This window comes from Phascolarctos cinereus, unplaced genomic scaffold (assembly GCF_003287225.1).
Source record: "Phascolarctos cinereus isolate Bilbo 61053 unplaced genomic scaffold, phaCin_HiC Scaffold_5;HRSCAF=322, whole genome shotgun sequence".
NCBI classification, from domain to species: domain Eukaryota; kingdom Metazoa; phylum Chordata; class Mammalia; order Diprotodontia; family Phascolarctidae; genus Phascolarctos; species Phascolarctos cinereus.
This window is the reverse complement of record NW_027555958.1, coordinates 298,478,194-298,493,882: the sequence shown is the minus strand read 5'-3', so window position 1 is coordinate 298,493,882 and position 15,689 is coordinate 298,478,194. Positions and strand designations below refer to the sequence as shown.

Here is a 15,689-nt window from a genome sequence, read left to right as displayed (position 1 = left end):
GCCCCCAATCTGGTGATGACTTCATTCCCTGACACTTCTATTGCACTCAAGCAATGTTTATAGACTGTTATAAGGGTATGCTAGTGTTTTAACAACTGGGCTTTTCTGGGGGAAAAATGAATGCCACAAATTTAAGTTTAATCTGTATTATTTGCAGATTGTTAAATTTCTACGTCTAGACAATCTATAAAACAATACAAAGTTTTGCACGGCCTTGAAGAGTAGGGATACAATATGGTAGAGTGGCTCAGGGAAGCTTTCTAGGTGGGAAACAAATGAAGTCTTTTCAAAGAGGGAAATAGTTAAGCGGGTTCCCCACTTGGTCTTCACAGAGAGGAAGGGCCCAGCAGAAAGGAGTTGGGAAAGTGAGGCCCATTGGTCGAAGGGTGAGACACTTATAAGTAGCTCAGTGCCAATATTTAGATACTCTAGTAGAACTCTCATCCACAAAGCTATGTCCTCCAGTATACCTGATCACAACCCCATCCTGTGTCTGTTTGTCCAAGCCTTCTTCCCCTAACATTGCTTCGTATACTGGGTGACATCAAGAGGACACCAGTATAGTACACAGGTTGTATATGGATTGTCCCTAATTCTTTACACATCACCTGCTCTCATAGGCGGGGCCTGACTCAGGCCTTTGCCTGGTATTGTTGTTATTGTTGTTCAGTTGTTTCAGTCGTGTCCAGCTCTTTGTGACCTCATTTGGAGTTTTCTTAGCAAAGATACTGGCGTGATTTGCCACTTCCTTCTCCAGCTCATTTTACAGATGAGGAAATGAGGCAAACAGGATGAAGTGACTTGCCCAGGGTCACATGGCTAGTAAGTGCCTGAGGATGGATTTGAACTCAGGTCTTTCTGACTCCAGGCCAAGCCTCTATCCACTGAGCCACATTATGTTTTTTATGTATTTTCCCTTGAACTAAATTTTATGGGACATATCAAAGGGATTATGAATGACATGGCTTAAGTCTGGTTGAACTACAAAGAATATAAGCAAGAGAAAACAGTCTTTGAACACAGGCATCTGGAAGATAAACTATTTTTAAATATGCATAAAAACTTTACTCAAATACAAGAAGGATATCTGATTCCATCAGTATAGGGAATACCTGATATGGAAACTTGCATGTTACAGCCCAGTTTATGACTGGCTAATTGGGTCCTAGGGTGTTGCTCAAGCTAAATGTATATTATAAGACTTGTTCAGAGTCACATGACTAGCAAAGAGTGAAAGGTAGGGTTTGAACCCAGGTTTTCCTAAATTTAGGTCCCTAGCATTTTATCTACTACACTTTACTGCCTTTCGCAAAACAAAAACAAAGACAAATTACATAGCTTTAAAGAAATGGTCTCATTTCATAGAATGAATTTTTTAAAATTTGAATTTAGGGCTTAATACTGGGGGGAGGGCAAGAAGGCAGAGGCAATCCATGTCACAAAAGTTATAATTTCCCCAATATACCTTTCCTTTCAACCTGGTTACATCCTTTAGTAAAAGCAGCAATCTTACTTAACTTCTATCTACAACTAAATTCTTCCAGACAGAACATCCTACTTAATCCCCTGACTAAAATGAAGGATAGAGATGGGAGATGATGGAGGTGACCGCTGAGTATAGGAAATAGTCCACAAAGAAATAAATCACACACACACACACACACACACACACACACAGAGGACATTCTTTATACTCCCTATTCCTTCTTTCCTCTGCCATGTTTTCTTTCTTCTCCTCCTCTGTTCCTATTCATTGACTTCATCTGAAGGAAAATGTTAAAGTGAGATTTTTTTCTGGGTATGTACAGGTTCAGAGGCACCTGCTAAGGTGAAGAAGGGACTGCCCTTTTGCTGATCTCATGAAATTCAATCACACACAGAGAAAGAGAGATACAATTTGCTGTGTTTAGGCACTTTCTAAAGAGAGTTTACTCCACCTCTACTGCCTGGCCCAGCTGTCTCCTCTTCCCAATTCTAATCAATGTAAATTAGGTCAGATCTCCACTGTGAATTACAAATTGGATCCGAAGTTGTAGGGTCACCATGACTGCTATTCCACCTCCTCCTTCCCCGCCATTAGATGGGAAGCTACACCAAAGATCTTTTCTAAATAAATCAGACTTTATTGTAAAACTCGGCTACTGACGAGACATAACCTCATTAGCATTGATTTTAAAATAAATTATTGAAAGTGGCTTGCCTGCTCTTTGCATTTGTAAAATAGGAGAATGTAAATGTATTTGCAATGATAAAATAGACAACCCAAACTTGATTCCTTTATCCTTTCAGACAACAGCACTTAATCTGGTCAAGGCACAAAAATGGAAAACAAAACAAAACAAAACAAAAAACTCTGTTCATTTCCAGATCAGACACCTTGTCTTCTACTGAGCCTTTGGAGTGACCTGGAAAAGAAGTAGAACTCTGGCCCCTGTTATCTTGAATGCCATTCATTATCATCAATGAACTCTACTGTTATAGATGTGACCCTGGCAGCCCTAAGCCCCATATCTGTGCCATCTAACCCTTAACTTGCTAGAGTAGATGAGATGGGTAAGAATCCAAGAACTTGACTTTGGTGGCCAAAGGTTCTTGGATGACATTGTCAATCAGAGTGATAGGCATTATATAGCTATTTGGGCATATGTTCAACTCTTCTACTAGACTACAAGCTCTTTTGGGGCAGATAAAACCAAGTTTTATCTCTATATTCCTAGCACCTAGTGAAGTGGCGGACAAATTAACCGGGACATAGTAAAATAATTATATTTATCAACGTATACAGTAAACCTTAAACTTTTTACACTGTCAAAAAAACTCACAATATGTGTTTATGTTCTTATTTTATTGCAATCGCTTGTTTTATATTATTTGTCATTAAGTTCGCAAGAATTATTCTTCATTGTGAAACCATAGTTATTCTGCACTGGATATTAAGTGTACCTTTGATAAACAAGCCATTTCCCCAAGTCTAGCCGTAATTAAAACCCCTAGGTTTTCAGTGGGGTTTAAATTATGTGAGTTTACAGACCACTGAAGCAACTTCATCTCCATCTTTTGGAAGTATTTTTAAATCTTTAATGATGCATGACATGGTACAAAGTTATAATGCAGTATCCCATCTCCAGGTGGGGATTTCTGTAATTTTAGAACAATGTTGATTCTCAACATACTAATATATTTATCACAAGCTATCATTCCTCAATGAGGACAAGACTTCCAGCCTCACTGGAAGTGAAATTCTCCCAAATATTTTTGGGCAGATGCTTTACAGTGTGATGGAGATGCATAGATTTTACAGGCTCACTTGGATGTCTTCTGACAAAGGTTTTGATACAGCCTTGAACAGATAAGTGAATTTCATCAGTAAAAATTATCCCTTTCTAATCTTTAGTACTTCAGTCTTTGTATTGTCCTGCCTATGACACATTTTTTTCTTAATAAGCAATGGTTATAAACTTTAAAAAAAATTAGTTTTCTAATTATACTTTCAACTTCAAGAAGCCTATGCGTCACAAGAAAAATCAATAGCAGCTCCTACAGTTGTCAGGTCTTTGCTTGTTTTCTGAGGATTAATTAGACTGTCTTGCACCAATAGTTTGTCAGTTCTTAGTTTGTGTTTTCCACCATATTTTCCTTTGCACTTCAGTGTGGCTGATCATGTTTCATTGTGAACTTGAGTGATTCCTGAAATGTTTGACTTTCCCAAGCCAACAGCTGCAGCAATATTTCTAACAGCTGTTGAAGTATGCTCTTTCAGAGCTACAGGTTTTGCATGTTTCCTTCTAGTAATATCTATTCTTTAAAACTATAGAATTGAAAATGCAACAAAAGAGAACAATGAAATGCGTGTATGACTTAAAATCAAACACTTAGATGACAACTAACTAAAGTGAGGAAATCAGCTGAATCCAGTTTCATAAGGTCAAGGTCACATGTTTTAAGTCAACTTAGTGTCACACAAACATGACCTTTGCTGTCACAAAATGAAACCACAGAAAAGTTATTGCTTGTTCTAAGTGATTTGCATGCTATTGTAGGTGCTTAATAAAAGTTGAATTAAATTTTTATTGAATTGTGCCCTGGGATCTTTAAGAATGGAGTATGTCCACATCATGAACACATCTCACAATCATAGTTGAGACAAATTTTAAAAAGTCAGTGAAAGGCATAACATGGATGTAGAAAAATAGGGACGCTAATACACTGTCGGTGGAGTTGTAAGCTGGTCAAACCATCCTGGAGAACAATTTAGAAATGTTCCCAAACGGTTATAAAATTGTGCATACCCTTTGACACAGCAATATACCGCTACTAGGGCTATTCCCCAAGTGAGTCAAAGAAAAAGGAAAATATACAAAAATTATGTACAAAATATATGTACAAAAATGTTTATAGTAGGTTTTTTTTTGTGGTGGCAAAGAATTGGACATTGAGGAAATGTCCATAAATTGGAGAATGGATAAACAAGTTGTAGTATATTATTGCGATGGAATACTATTGTGCTATAAGAAATGATGAGCAGGATGCTTTCAGAAAAACCTGGAAAGACCTACATGAACTGATGCAAAGTGAAATGGGCAGAGCCAGGAGAACTGTGTACGCAGTAACAGCAACATTGTACGATGATCAACTACAAAAGACTTAGCTAATCTGATCAAGATGATGATCTGAGACAATTCCAAAGGACTCGCGATGAAAAATGCTATCCACCTCCAGAAAAATAACTGATGAATTCTGAGTACAGTTTGAAGCATATTTTTTCACTTTCTTTATTTTTCTTGTCCCTCCCACCTCTTTTTTTTTTTTTTGCAATATGGCTAATATGGAAATGTGTTTTACATGATTTCACATGTAGGATGGATATCATATTGCTTGCCTTCTCACTGGGTGGGAAGAGGATCTAGAGTGAAGGAGAGAATTTGGAGCTCAAAATTAAAAAAAAAATAAAAGAAAGGCATTTCCTATAACAGGGGTGTGGATGTAAATGTTTAACAACCAGCTTGGGGTGGGGGGTGGGAGAGGGGAGGAATCTACCCATGATACACTTTAAAGTTTAATCTGCATTACTTAAACTTTCTTAAGTCTAGACAAATCTACAAATCAAGCTTTGACTTGTAGTTTGTAGATTCCTGAGGTGTAAATGTTCACATTGAAAATTTAACAGCTTTAAAATCAGCTGTGAAAGTCAGTTTGATCTGGCTCCTACATATTCCTGCTGTATGCCCTATTAATACCTTTTTAGCTCCATGGGTTACCAGTGGTTGCCAACATTTTATCATAGAAGCCAGGGCCTCTCTTCCTGATATGTGATAGTAGGGCTGATTATTTTAGTTTTGATAATCCAGCCAGGAATCTTGATTAAAACATGAACTAATGACATTCAAACCTCACAGGAAAGAAAGCTGCTGGCTAAAATTTGCATGTTCTCCCCCAAACCCCTTCAAACAAATAAAACTCTCATCCTCTATCATTCCCTTGTTCACCACTTCTATTTGAGCCATAATTTTAGTTTTTAATCAACTACAATGAAAAGGCCTATTTTATGCTAAAAAATCTGCTGAACTTCTCTTTAATAAAAATATCACTCAGGATTTTCTATTATTAAGCCTTGTAAAACACATCAGGTGTGAACTCTGTATTAAATGTCAACATCAGCTGTAGACTAGAATGGCCTTGCAAGATGAACATGGAAACCCTTAACCTCAGATGATTATTAAACAACTAGCTTCAAGATACTATAAATTTACATTAAATGCTTTATCTTGGTCCCAAATATCCAAATGTCCCCATTCATTTGTTTGTTCAGTAAACATTTATTGAATGCTTACCACATGTAGGCACTTAATGCTAAGCCAGTACTAGACACTGGCAATACAAAGATAAAAATGAAGTGGTCCTGCCCTTGAGGAGCTTATATTCTACAGGGATGGGACACAATACAATTCTACAGGGAAGGGACAGATAAATAAATACAAAATATATAAAAAGCAAATATCAAGTAATTAGGTTGACAGGAGAAGGCAAAAATAACCAGGGGGATCAAAAAAGTCTTCATGTACCTTCAAGTGGTACCTGAGCTGAATCTTCAAGGAAGTGAGGTGAGATACAGATACAGAGGTGAGGAGGGAATGCATGCCGGTATGTGGGGACAGCCTGTGCAAAGATGAGAGATGTCAATGGAGAAGGTAATGAAGGAAGTTCATATAAAAAGTGATAATATGTGAGACACAGCTGTACCAAATGGGCATTCAGTGTATGGAGAGTAGATTGCATGGAACATTATTGGCCCAGTGATTGTATTTCTTTTTTTTTCCTTCCAATATTTTATTTTTTTCAATTACATATAAAAATATCTTTCACATTTGTTTTTTTTTTAATTTTTGAATTTCAAATTCTCTCCTTCCCTCTCCACCACTCTTCACTGAAAAGTCAAGCAATTTGATATAGGTCATGCATGTACACTCATGCAAAACATATTTTGATATTGGTCATGTTCATGAAAGAAAACACAAACAAACAAAAAAATAAAGAAAAAAGTATGCTTCAATCTGAAGTCAGACTCTAGTTCTTTCTCTGGGGATGAATAGCATTTTCCCTCATTAGTCCTTCCAAATTGTGTTAGATGGTTATATTGCTGAAAATAGTTAAGTATGTCACAAGTAATTATTGTGAAATATTTTTGTTACTGTATACTTTCTCCTGATTCTGCTTTCTTCATCTTGCATCAGTTCATGTAACTCTTTCCAGTTTTTTTTTGCATCCTGTGCATCATTTCTTATAGCACAGTAGTGTTCCATCACAATGAAATACCACAAGTCATTTAACCATTCACCAATTGATAGACATCCCTTCATTTTCCAATTCTTTGCCACCACTAAAAGAGCTGCTATAAATTTTGTGTACATATCAATGATTGTATTTCTAATGAAGGGATAAAAAGAAGATACACCTTGAAGGGATATTTAGAGGGGAGCTTCCTAAGGCACCTGGGTTCTTTCTGAACCTTGCTTTGATACCTGTACATAAAGAGAGATAGAAAGAATAGTTAAAAAATATCTAGTTCCTGAAGGAGGTTGGGGTAGGGATGGGAGAGAAATCACTTCCTTCCCAAAACAAAGCAAAGCAAGAGAAATGTAAAGAGGGTTAAATGTATCTAAACCATAAGACAAAGGGCTCTGATGATAGATTTGTCAAACATGCAAAGATGGATGAGTGCAGTGAACAAAAGGAATACAAAGAAAAAGCACAATTAGAGACTATTCTACAGCATAGCACAGGTATGTTATAAATCTTAGGAAAAGCCCAGCAACTTTTCAGTCATCCTTGAAAGGGATGAGTGAGAAGCAGCTTGGTACTGGGAGCTCTCTGATGGTGCATCTGCCCCCTTTGCTGGTGTTACTTGTAATAATTTGCCTCCCATCTCCACTGGGGGGTCCTGCTGAGTGGAATATTTCACTCAGCTAGTGCCCAGTAACCTTCCTATGAAATCAGGCCTTTGGTGCTCCTTCAAAATACCTGTAAATTCTACCTTGTGTGTGTCTCCTCACGTGCGACTCTGCTCTTTCGAAAATGGAGACGGCTCTTTTCACAAGTCTTTAAAAACACACATATACACCCCCATGCCCCCATTCCAACCTATGGAAACACAAAGTCTTAGACCACTTTGAAACGTTCTCCCTCCCCTGGGTAGACAGCTCAATAGCAGAAACAAAAAATTCTACAGGAAGCATTGTTTTCAACTGAGTCCTAAATTAAAACAAAACAAAACAAAAAACAATATGCATTATGATAAAGCAGTCTACTTTCCAGGTCTGTAATAATCCTTTTGGGGGCAGTGTGGGCAGCCCTGGAATGTACACAGAAATTCCCAGGGTGAGCTCTTCATCTCTTTTTTCTCTCAGCTTACTGAGAATCTCTCTAGAGAACAAAGTTGGATCCTGTCGTTATATCACTGCTGCAGCAGCAGGTCCAGTTAGAACTTCTAAGTGGCAGCACTCAGGTACTTTGTTGGATTCTCCATACAAGGCAGAACCTGATAAAAGTGGCCTTTTTGGGGGGTACCCTGACTCATAAATGTGTTGGGGGTGAGAAGGGGACCTCTGAGAAGGCCTCCCATTTTCCCTGCATTACTTTCATGTTTTGCTGCTGTGGTTCCCTGTGGTTTAATCTATTTCAAATGTGATCTTAAAATCAAGGGCCCCCATCTGCTCAGCACGGATGTGCAGCAGCCCCATGGGAGAGCTGGCTTAAAACCAGGGCTTTTAATATCCTTGCTGCGGCCAACATCATTCTGGTCTGGCCGAAAACCTTATACGCTCCTGCTTCACCCCAGAGGAAGAAGCATCTTAGACCTACTCCTAAAGTGAATAATCCTGACACAAATACCCTTGTACACCAGGTTTTACTTGATGATTCAGATGCTGCGATCATTTTTATGTGCTTTTCATAGAGCCTACATCAGGCAGAGTGCTCCAGGGCTTGGAGTCAGTAAGGCCTGGGTTCAAATCCCACTGAGATTGGCTGCATGACTAGGCGGATCTTTCATCTCATGGATTGTAATCCTACACTGACACTGACAAGGTATCATACCCTTCTCCTATTCATCACAGTGTCCATCGGTACTTTGGGGCAAGAGGGAGATCTCAGTTACATAGCTTCCCTTACTGATGAGATGGTTAAGAGCATGTGGAAGCCTCTCTCTTGGAGAGGGGATTGGAGGGAATGTCAGTGCCCAGTATTTTTCACAAAGGCCATTTACCTGGGATAATGTAACAAATATTAGAGGCAGGAGCTATTTGACTCTGTGAATGGGGCTGTCACATTAGCACAATCCAACACCGACTGTCGGCTGTCCCTACACCCAGCACCTGGCCCCTGTAGTAAAAATGGGCCTGAGCAGAAGGTATGCCCGGCATCCCATCTGCTCAGAATTTTCAATCTCACCTGCTTTAAACACATACACACACACACACACACACACACACACACACACACACACACACACACATAGAGCTGAATATTACTAACTAGACTGTTTAAGGCAGTGGTTCTTAATTCTTATTTCATTCATGGACCCCTGGTACTCTGGTGAAGTCTGTGAACCCCTTCTCAGCATAATGCTTTTAAATGAATAAAATAAAATTATTAGGATTACAAAGGAAACCAAATATATTGAAATGAACACGTAATTTTTTTCTCATCCAAGTTCATGAACCCCCTGAAATCTATCCTGGGATTCCTTGGAGATCAAAGGACCTTAGGTTAAGAAACCCTGGTCTAGGGGCTGGGTGGCGGAGGTCTGTATAATCTCCAGCCTTATAGAGGGGTAACAGTATTCCTACCCCAAGTAGAATTGCTGCCATTACTTGATGTGCAGTCCTACAAGGGGCTGAGAGGAGGTCATACAGGGGGACAGAACAGTGAGAGCAGGGTAGAGAGAGGGAGGAGAGGCAAAGAACCAGGAAGGGAGATCTTTCCATTTTGCTCTCTCTCTCTCACTCCCCTGTGGTACAGTCAAGGCTCTCAAGTGAACTTCAGAAGCACCAAACTGTTCTGGAGTGGAAGCTGGAGGATGACGAATGGTGGCCGAAACATTAATATAATAATTAAATGCCAGTATCTCCCAGCTGCAAGGCGCCCTGTAAGTGTGGCGATGGATGGGGGTTTTTAGGAAGGGATCTTGGAAACCTGGCACTGCATTTTCTTCGGGAAATTCTGAGGCACGTTGGTTCCAGCTCCTCTATCCTCAAGGAGAGAGAAGAAATGGGGCTTTCATTTTAGCATGGGTATAGGCCATTTCCCATTAAGCTTTCCATCTCTAGACCGGACAGCTATTCCAGACATGGAATTTGTCTCTTTCCAACATAAAGCAGACTGGTTTCCTTGCCAGGGCAACCCCCTTGGATCCAGTAAAACTCATCCAAATTGGCATGAATTTTGGCAGGATGCCCTCATACCCAGGGCACTTTCACATTGGCTGGGGAGGAAGGCAGAAGATAGGGGAAGGGATGGTAATGAAGAATCCAATCACATTGGCTCCCAACCGGGGGTAGGGGGATGACCCCTAAAGTATTTCACTTCCTCAGAGTGCCCGGGGAGACGTAAAGGCAGCTTTTATTTTATCTTGCCTTGCTCCACCAATCTCTGAGTCACCCCCACCCCCTGCACCATTTTTTTAGGACTAAGAATGGTGAATGAAAAGACCGTTCTCTCTTTCCCAGAGATCTGTTCAATGAGGTTTCCACAGAGCGCTCTTCCACAGCCGTAACCCTAAAGTAGATCGTCAACTGGATACTTCCCTTAGCTGGGGTGGGAGGTGGGGGCCGAGTTGGAGTATGATATCATTAGGAAGACCCCAGCCAAATCTGGGAGCGCATCTCCTCTTAGATGGCGCTGTGAATTAGCTCCCTTTCTGCCCCCCTGCTGTTGCAACGGCGCAGACTGCGAAAGGGAAGATTCTCGGAGGAGCTGTGTTTTAATGTAGCAATTTGATTCAATTTTCCACTCTATAAAATTACCCATCACCGCTCGTTGCTTTCTAACAGACACCTTCACTCTTAATTTAACAATCCTATCGAATTCTGCCAGGGAAATTGGAAAAATTTATCACCTGTGAAATTTTATTTTCCTTCGGTTGTATCTGTTTTTGTAAAACTTCATTAACGACGATGACTTGCTGGGGAAATTATCATTTTTTTTTAAACTTGAGACACAAGAAATAGTTCGACCTTAACCAAGACTTCATTTACATAATAAAACACCACGACAAAGAGCGTTTGGAAATCAGGAGATTGGCAGAGGCTGGAGGTGGCCCGGAAAGAGACTGGAGATCCCCATGGCTCGGCTGGGTGGTGTCTGAAGCCCCCGCCCAACCAGGAAAGAGTTCCAGGGTCTTGGAAACCTTGCCCCTTTCGCTGCTTATTTTGGGGGAGTTGACTGGTGCTCAGGGTAGGGAAAGGCTATAGCTTCAGGAGGCACGAATTCTCTCCTCGGGGAACTTTGAGACGCAACTTACTAAGGACATTCTTTGGCCAACCAGCTGTTCCTCTCCCCTAGTGCTGGTTCTTACCTGAGTCCCTAAGTTCACCTAGGACCTGTAAACTCCAGCTTCCCTCCAGCTTCTACAGCAGACACAATGAGCTCTTGGCAATTTTCTGTAGGAGTGCAGATTTCTGGATGGGTTTTTAAGAGCCGGTGGTCTAACTAACCTCACAATTAAAAAGACTCATTTTCTAATTTCTGTGAAGTACAGGACTCAGCCCTACTGTACATGGGACCTTCAAAAGACGTCCCATTCTGTGGCTATGTGGTAGCATTCAAAGAGCTGTGGTTTTAGAAGCCTATGTCAGCAAGCCAGGACAGGCCTTCTCTTCCAGGTCAAGCTCAGGGAGGCTCACCCTCAGGAGGCAGGAGGGACACCATGGTAATAAATAGCTTTGGATGTGCAATCAGAGGAACCAGGTTCAAATCCTGACCTTCTTATTTACTTTCTGTGTCATCTTGGGTACATCACTTCATTTCTCTGTGCCTGAGTTTCTTTTTTTTTTAGGCAATTGGGATTAAGTGACTTGCCGAGGGTCACACAGCTTGTAAATGTCATGTGTTTGGTCTGAGGTCGGATTTGAACTCAGGTCCTCCTGACTTCAGGGCTGGTGCTCTATCCACTGCGCCATCTAGCTGCCCCCCTTAGTTTCTTTCTCTATAAAGAGAGGGGGTTGAACTTGAGGATGTCTAAAGTCCATTCCAGATCTAAGCTGTGATTCTTAGAAGCTTGGCCACCAGGTAATGACTACTTTGGCCATGACAATTCATGAAGACTGTCTCATGAAGCTCAAAGCAGTTGTGGTCTATTGGTGTGGGTGGGAAGGGTACTCCCACCTCATGAGATAGCTAGTCTTTTAATTTCAATTTCAGAATTCTCCCGCATTGGACCCTATGCTGCACAGTAGCTGCTGCCATCCACTCAGCAAGTGGTGCTGTCCACATTTTTGGAGATGTCAGTGGATATCTCTGTAACAATGTATAATGCTTGTAGGGAGACGCTGTGGACAGAGTCCACACCCATACTGAAGGGTTTTGGTGGGGTTTTTTGGCCATAGATAGCTCTTTAGACTCATGTAATAATGAATTAAGCCATAACATTATACTACATTAATAAATTTTATTACTTAAATTTCTAGTAAGTCTTAGCATCTAGTGAGTCCGTCTCTTGATCTGACTACAAGGTGAACTTACACAGGGGCATTTGAGGGTTATCTACTCTAGCCCCCATCTGAAGCATGGCTCCCCTATTCAACATCTCCAACAAAGGATCCTGGATCACATAATATAGGTCAGGGCTATTTGACTTGGGGTTCCACTCTTTTTTTTTCCCCCTCAAGGTGGCTCAATGGATAGAACTCTGTACCTAGACCTGAATTCAAATCTGGCCTCAGACACTTACTAGCTGTGTGACCCTGGGCAAGTCATTTAACCTCTATCTGCTTCAATTTCCCCACAGGTAAAATGAGGATGATAATAGTACTTGCCTTCCAGGGTTGTTTTGAGGATAAAATGAGACACTATTTGCAAAACACTTCACAAACCTTAAGGTGCTATGTAAATGCTAGTTATGGTTGTTATTATTAATAATATTTTAGTAACTCTAATTCAGCATAATCATTTTCCTTTGTAATACTCAGAATTTTATTTGATTCATTTAAAAGCATTCTTCTGAGAAGGGGTCCATAGGCTTCATCAGGATGACACAGGGGTAAAAGACACAAAAAAGGTGAAGAAGCCCTGGTCTACATGCTAGTCTCCAGCTCTCCTATCTCCTTGTATAAGAAAGGAATAAATCCTGGATCTGCCGCTGGCTTGTTGTGAAGGCTTGGGTGAGTCACCTCATTCTCTCCATGCCTCAGTTTCCTTCTGAGTGCAATAGTAATAATAATGATGAGAATGATAGAGAGTTGGCTTCAGAACCAGGAAGACCTGGGTTCAAGTCCTGACTTTGGCACATACTGGTTGAGTGATCCTGGATAAGTTACTTACCTTTTCAGTGCTCTGGGCAGCTCTATAAATAGAGGCCATAATTTACACAGAAGGTACCCACTTCCATTGGTGGAGGGATTTTCCTCTTCCAAGAGTTCCTTCTATTAGCGAATTCACTGATCCAGTCCTTATCCCTATCCTTTGGACTTTTGAAATATTTTATACAATTTTGAGGTGAATGGACATTTCCTCTGAGATAATATATGTAATGTCTACTGCTTAACATAGTGCCTGGCACACAGTAAGTACTTAATAAAGGTTTGATGATTGAGAAAGGTGCTTTACAGTTCCCTTTCTGACCTCGTTCTTAACTTTCTGGACTTCAAAACCATGCCTCTACATCTATTTCATCTTGAAGTGCCTAGGGATTTCTTATCCCCAATAACCTACCATCCCTGTGACCTGCTCACCCTGGAATAGCCTTCTTCAAGGTTCACCCCCTTTTTCCTCTCAGTGGTGAGTTCCTCCTGTAGTCACCATTTTATGGAAGGGCTCAGGCAGACCTTGCTTCATTCCCCTCTCAGACCTTTTCCTGATTTTTTGGACTTCAAAAACATTCCCCTGAACTATGTACATTTACCTCCCTCCACTCCCTTATTTTTCAACTCCTTTAAAGGGTCATCTTCCTCATTAGAATGTAAGCTCCTTGAGGGCAGGGACTGTGTTTCTTTTTACCTGTACAGCATTTGTATCCCCAGAGCTTAGCACAGTGCCTGGCACATAGTAAATACTTAATACTTATTTCCTTTCCTTCCTTCCTTCCTTCCTTCCTTCCTTCCTTCCTTCCTTCCTTCCTTCCTTCCTTCCTTCCTTCCTTCCTTCCTTCCTTCGCAAACCCGATAGCAACTATTATTGTAGGATAGGGACTGAACCTGTGATTTCATTGATAGAGAGAACACTTGGGTAAGAAAATTCCCTTTACCAGTGCAGGCGGGCACTTTCTGGGCACCTTACAGTTTCAGAGAGTCGTCTGCTGCAATGGAAGGTTAAGTAACTTGCCCAGAGTCACACAGCTAGAATGTACAGGAGGTCTTTCTGACCCTGAGCCCAGCTCTCTGTTCATCATGCCGTGGTTACCTTTATTATTCACTGTTGTCATTTATCATTACACAGAGAAGGAAGATGAGAGTTGGAGGGAATGAGGTGGCTCCTCCAAGGCTTCCCAGTCAGCCAGTAAGTAGCAGACCCAGAATGGGACCTCAGGCTCTCCAGACATTTTATTCTTTGCTCTCACAAGAAGATGGGGGGATAGAGACTGGCATCTAGGCAGTGATGTGCTGAGGCTGGCTCATACTGGCTCAGCCGGTTGTTAAATTTTCTATGTGAGCGTTTTTACCTCAGAAATCGGCAAACATTACAAATAAAGGATTGATTTTTCATTTTGTTTTGATCACCTAGACCTGAGATAGTGATGGATAAAATGCTTAATAACGAAGATTATACTTAAAAGTGTCTTGTGTGTACACCCCCCCCCCGCCATGGAGAGCCAGTTAGTAAACACTTATCAGTACACTCCTTTATCTAACTCATACAACCTGGGAGCCCTTATTGGGATGTTGTACCCATGCTTCAGATGGGTAGAGGAGATGGCCTTGAAGGTCCCTTCCAACTCTGAGATTCTATGTCTTCCTGTTGTCAGATCCAGGGAGCTCTCCCTGCTGGGCCTCCAAGAAGATTCCCAAGGATTGGTCCCATTTTACTTCCCTTTAGAAGGTGAGAAGAGCTCACCCTGGACTCTATCAAAGCCTGTCCTTTAAACAGCTCTAGACAGGTTCAAACTGGAAGTGAAGGTAGACTTTACATCTTCTCACCTGGCAGCACTTCATAAATATCCTCTTCCTTTTCTTCCTCCTCCTGGTCCTCCTCCATCCCAGTTTCTTTTTTCCCCAGATTCCCAGGAAAGATAACAGGTTTACAGCGTGGACTGGCATTTGAGGAGTCAAAGCCCTCAATATCATCATACGTCTCCTCTTCCTCTTCTTCATAAGGGATGGTTAAAGAGTTCAGATCTGCCAGGGCAAAGGATGGGAAGGGATTAACATGGAGAGAAGGAAAAGAGCTGAAGAAGAGAAGAAGTCCAGGGAATAAAACATGTCCAAAGAAAATGGAAATACTAGGTTAAGCGCTGTTATTTTTAATGTGGGCCCCAGTGGCAGGAAATATAGAGAAAAGGCCAGATGAATACTGTGTAAGGTTTAAACCATCAACATAAATCCTTTCCTGCAATAAAACTTGATCGGGATGAAGCAACCTCAGAAAGTAGGGGTGTGTGTGTGTGTGTGTGTAAGGTATGATCATGTGTGAGTGCATGAGGACAAGAGAAGAGAAAAGGGCAGAAAAGTGAATATTGGCAAGCCAGCACTGCTTGGCAAGCAGAAAGAGGGCTCTTCAGAGGTTCTCTAAGGTATGTGAGGCTTATGGGGATCAATGGTGGCTTTGGCAGCTGATTACAGCACATCTCCTCAGAGGTCCTGCTCCTCTGGACTTTGGTGGAATTTATAGAAGGGTCCTAAGCTAATGAGGACAAGAAGAAGTGGAATAAAAAGAAAACAACAAAAATCTACCAACAAAACCTCAAAGGTATAAATAAAGTAGATAAAGGTTGTTGTTTGTCCTTCGTTCTCGAAGAAGACCATGACATCAGGGAGGTGATG

The 15,689-nt window shown here is 41.1% G+C and overlaps 1 protein-coding gene across 1 annotated transcript in view; it reads right to left on the bottom strand.

The window, feature by feature from the left end:
• Positions 1-15,689, bottom strand: part of SKAP1 (src kinase associated phosphoprotein 1) — a 390,080-nt gene that overhangs the window by 57,017 nt on the left and 317,374 nt on the right. The window contains exon 9 of the mRNA XM_020997310.1: positions 14,847-15,044. Within this exon, the coding sequence (XP_020852969.1) occupies positions 14,847-15,044 (198 nt within the window). The remainder of the gene's footprint in view (positions 1-14,846; positions 15,045-15,689) is intronic.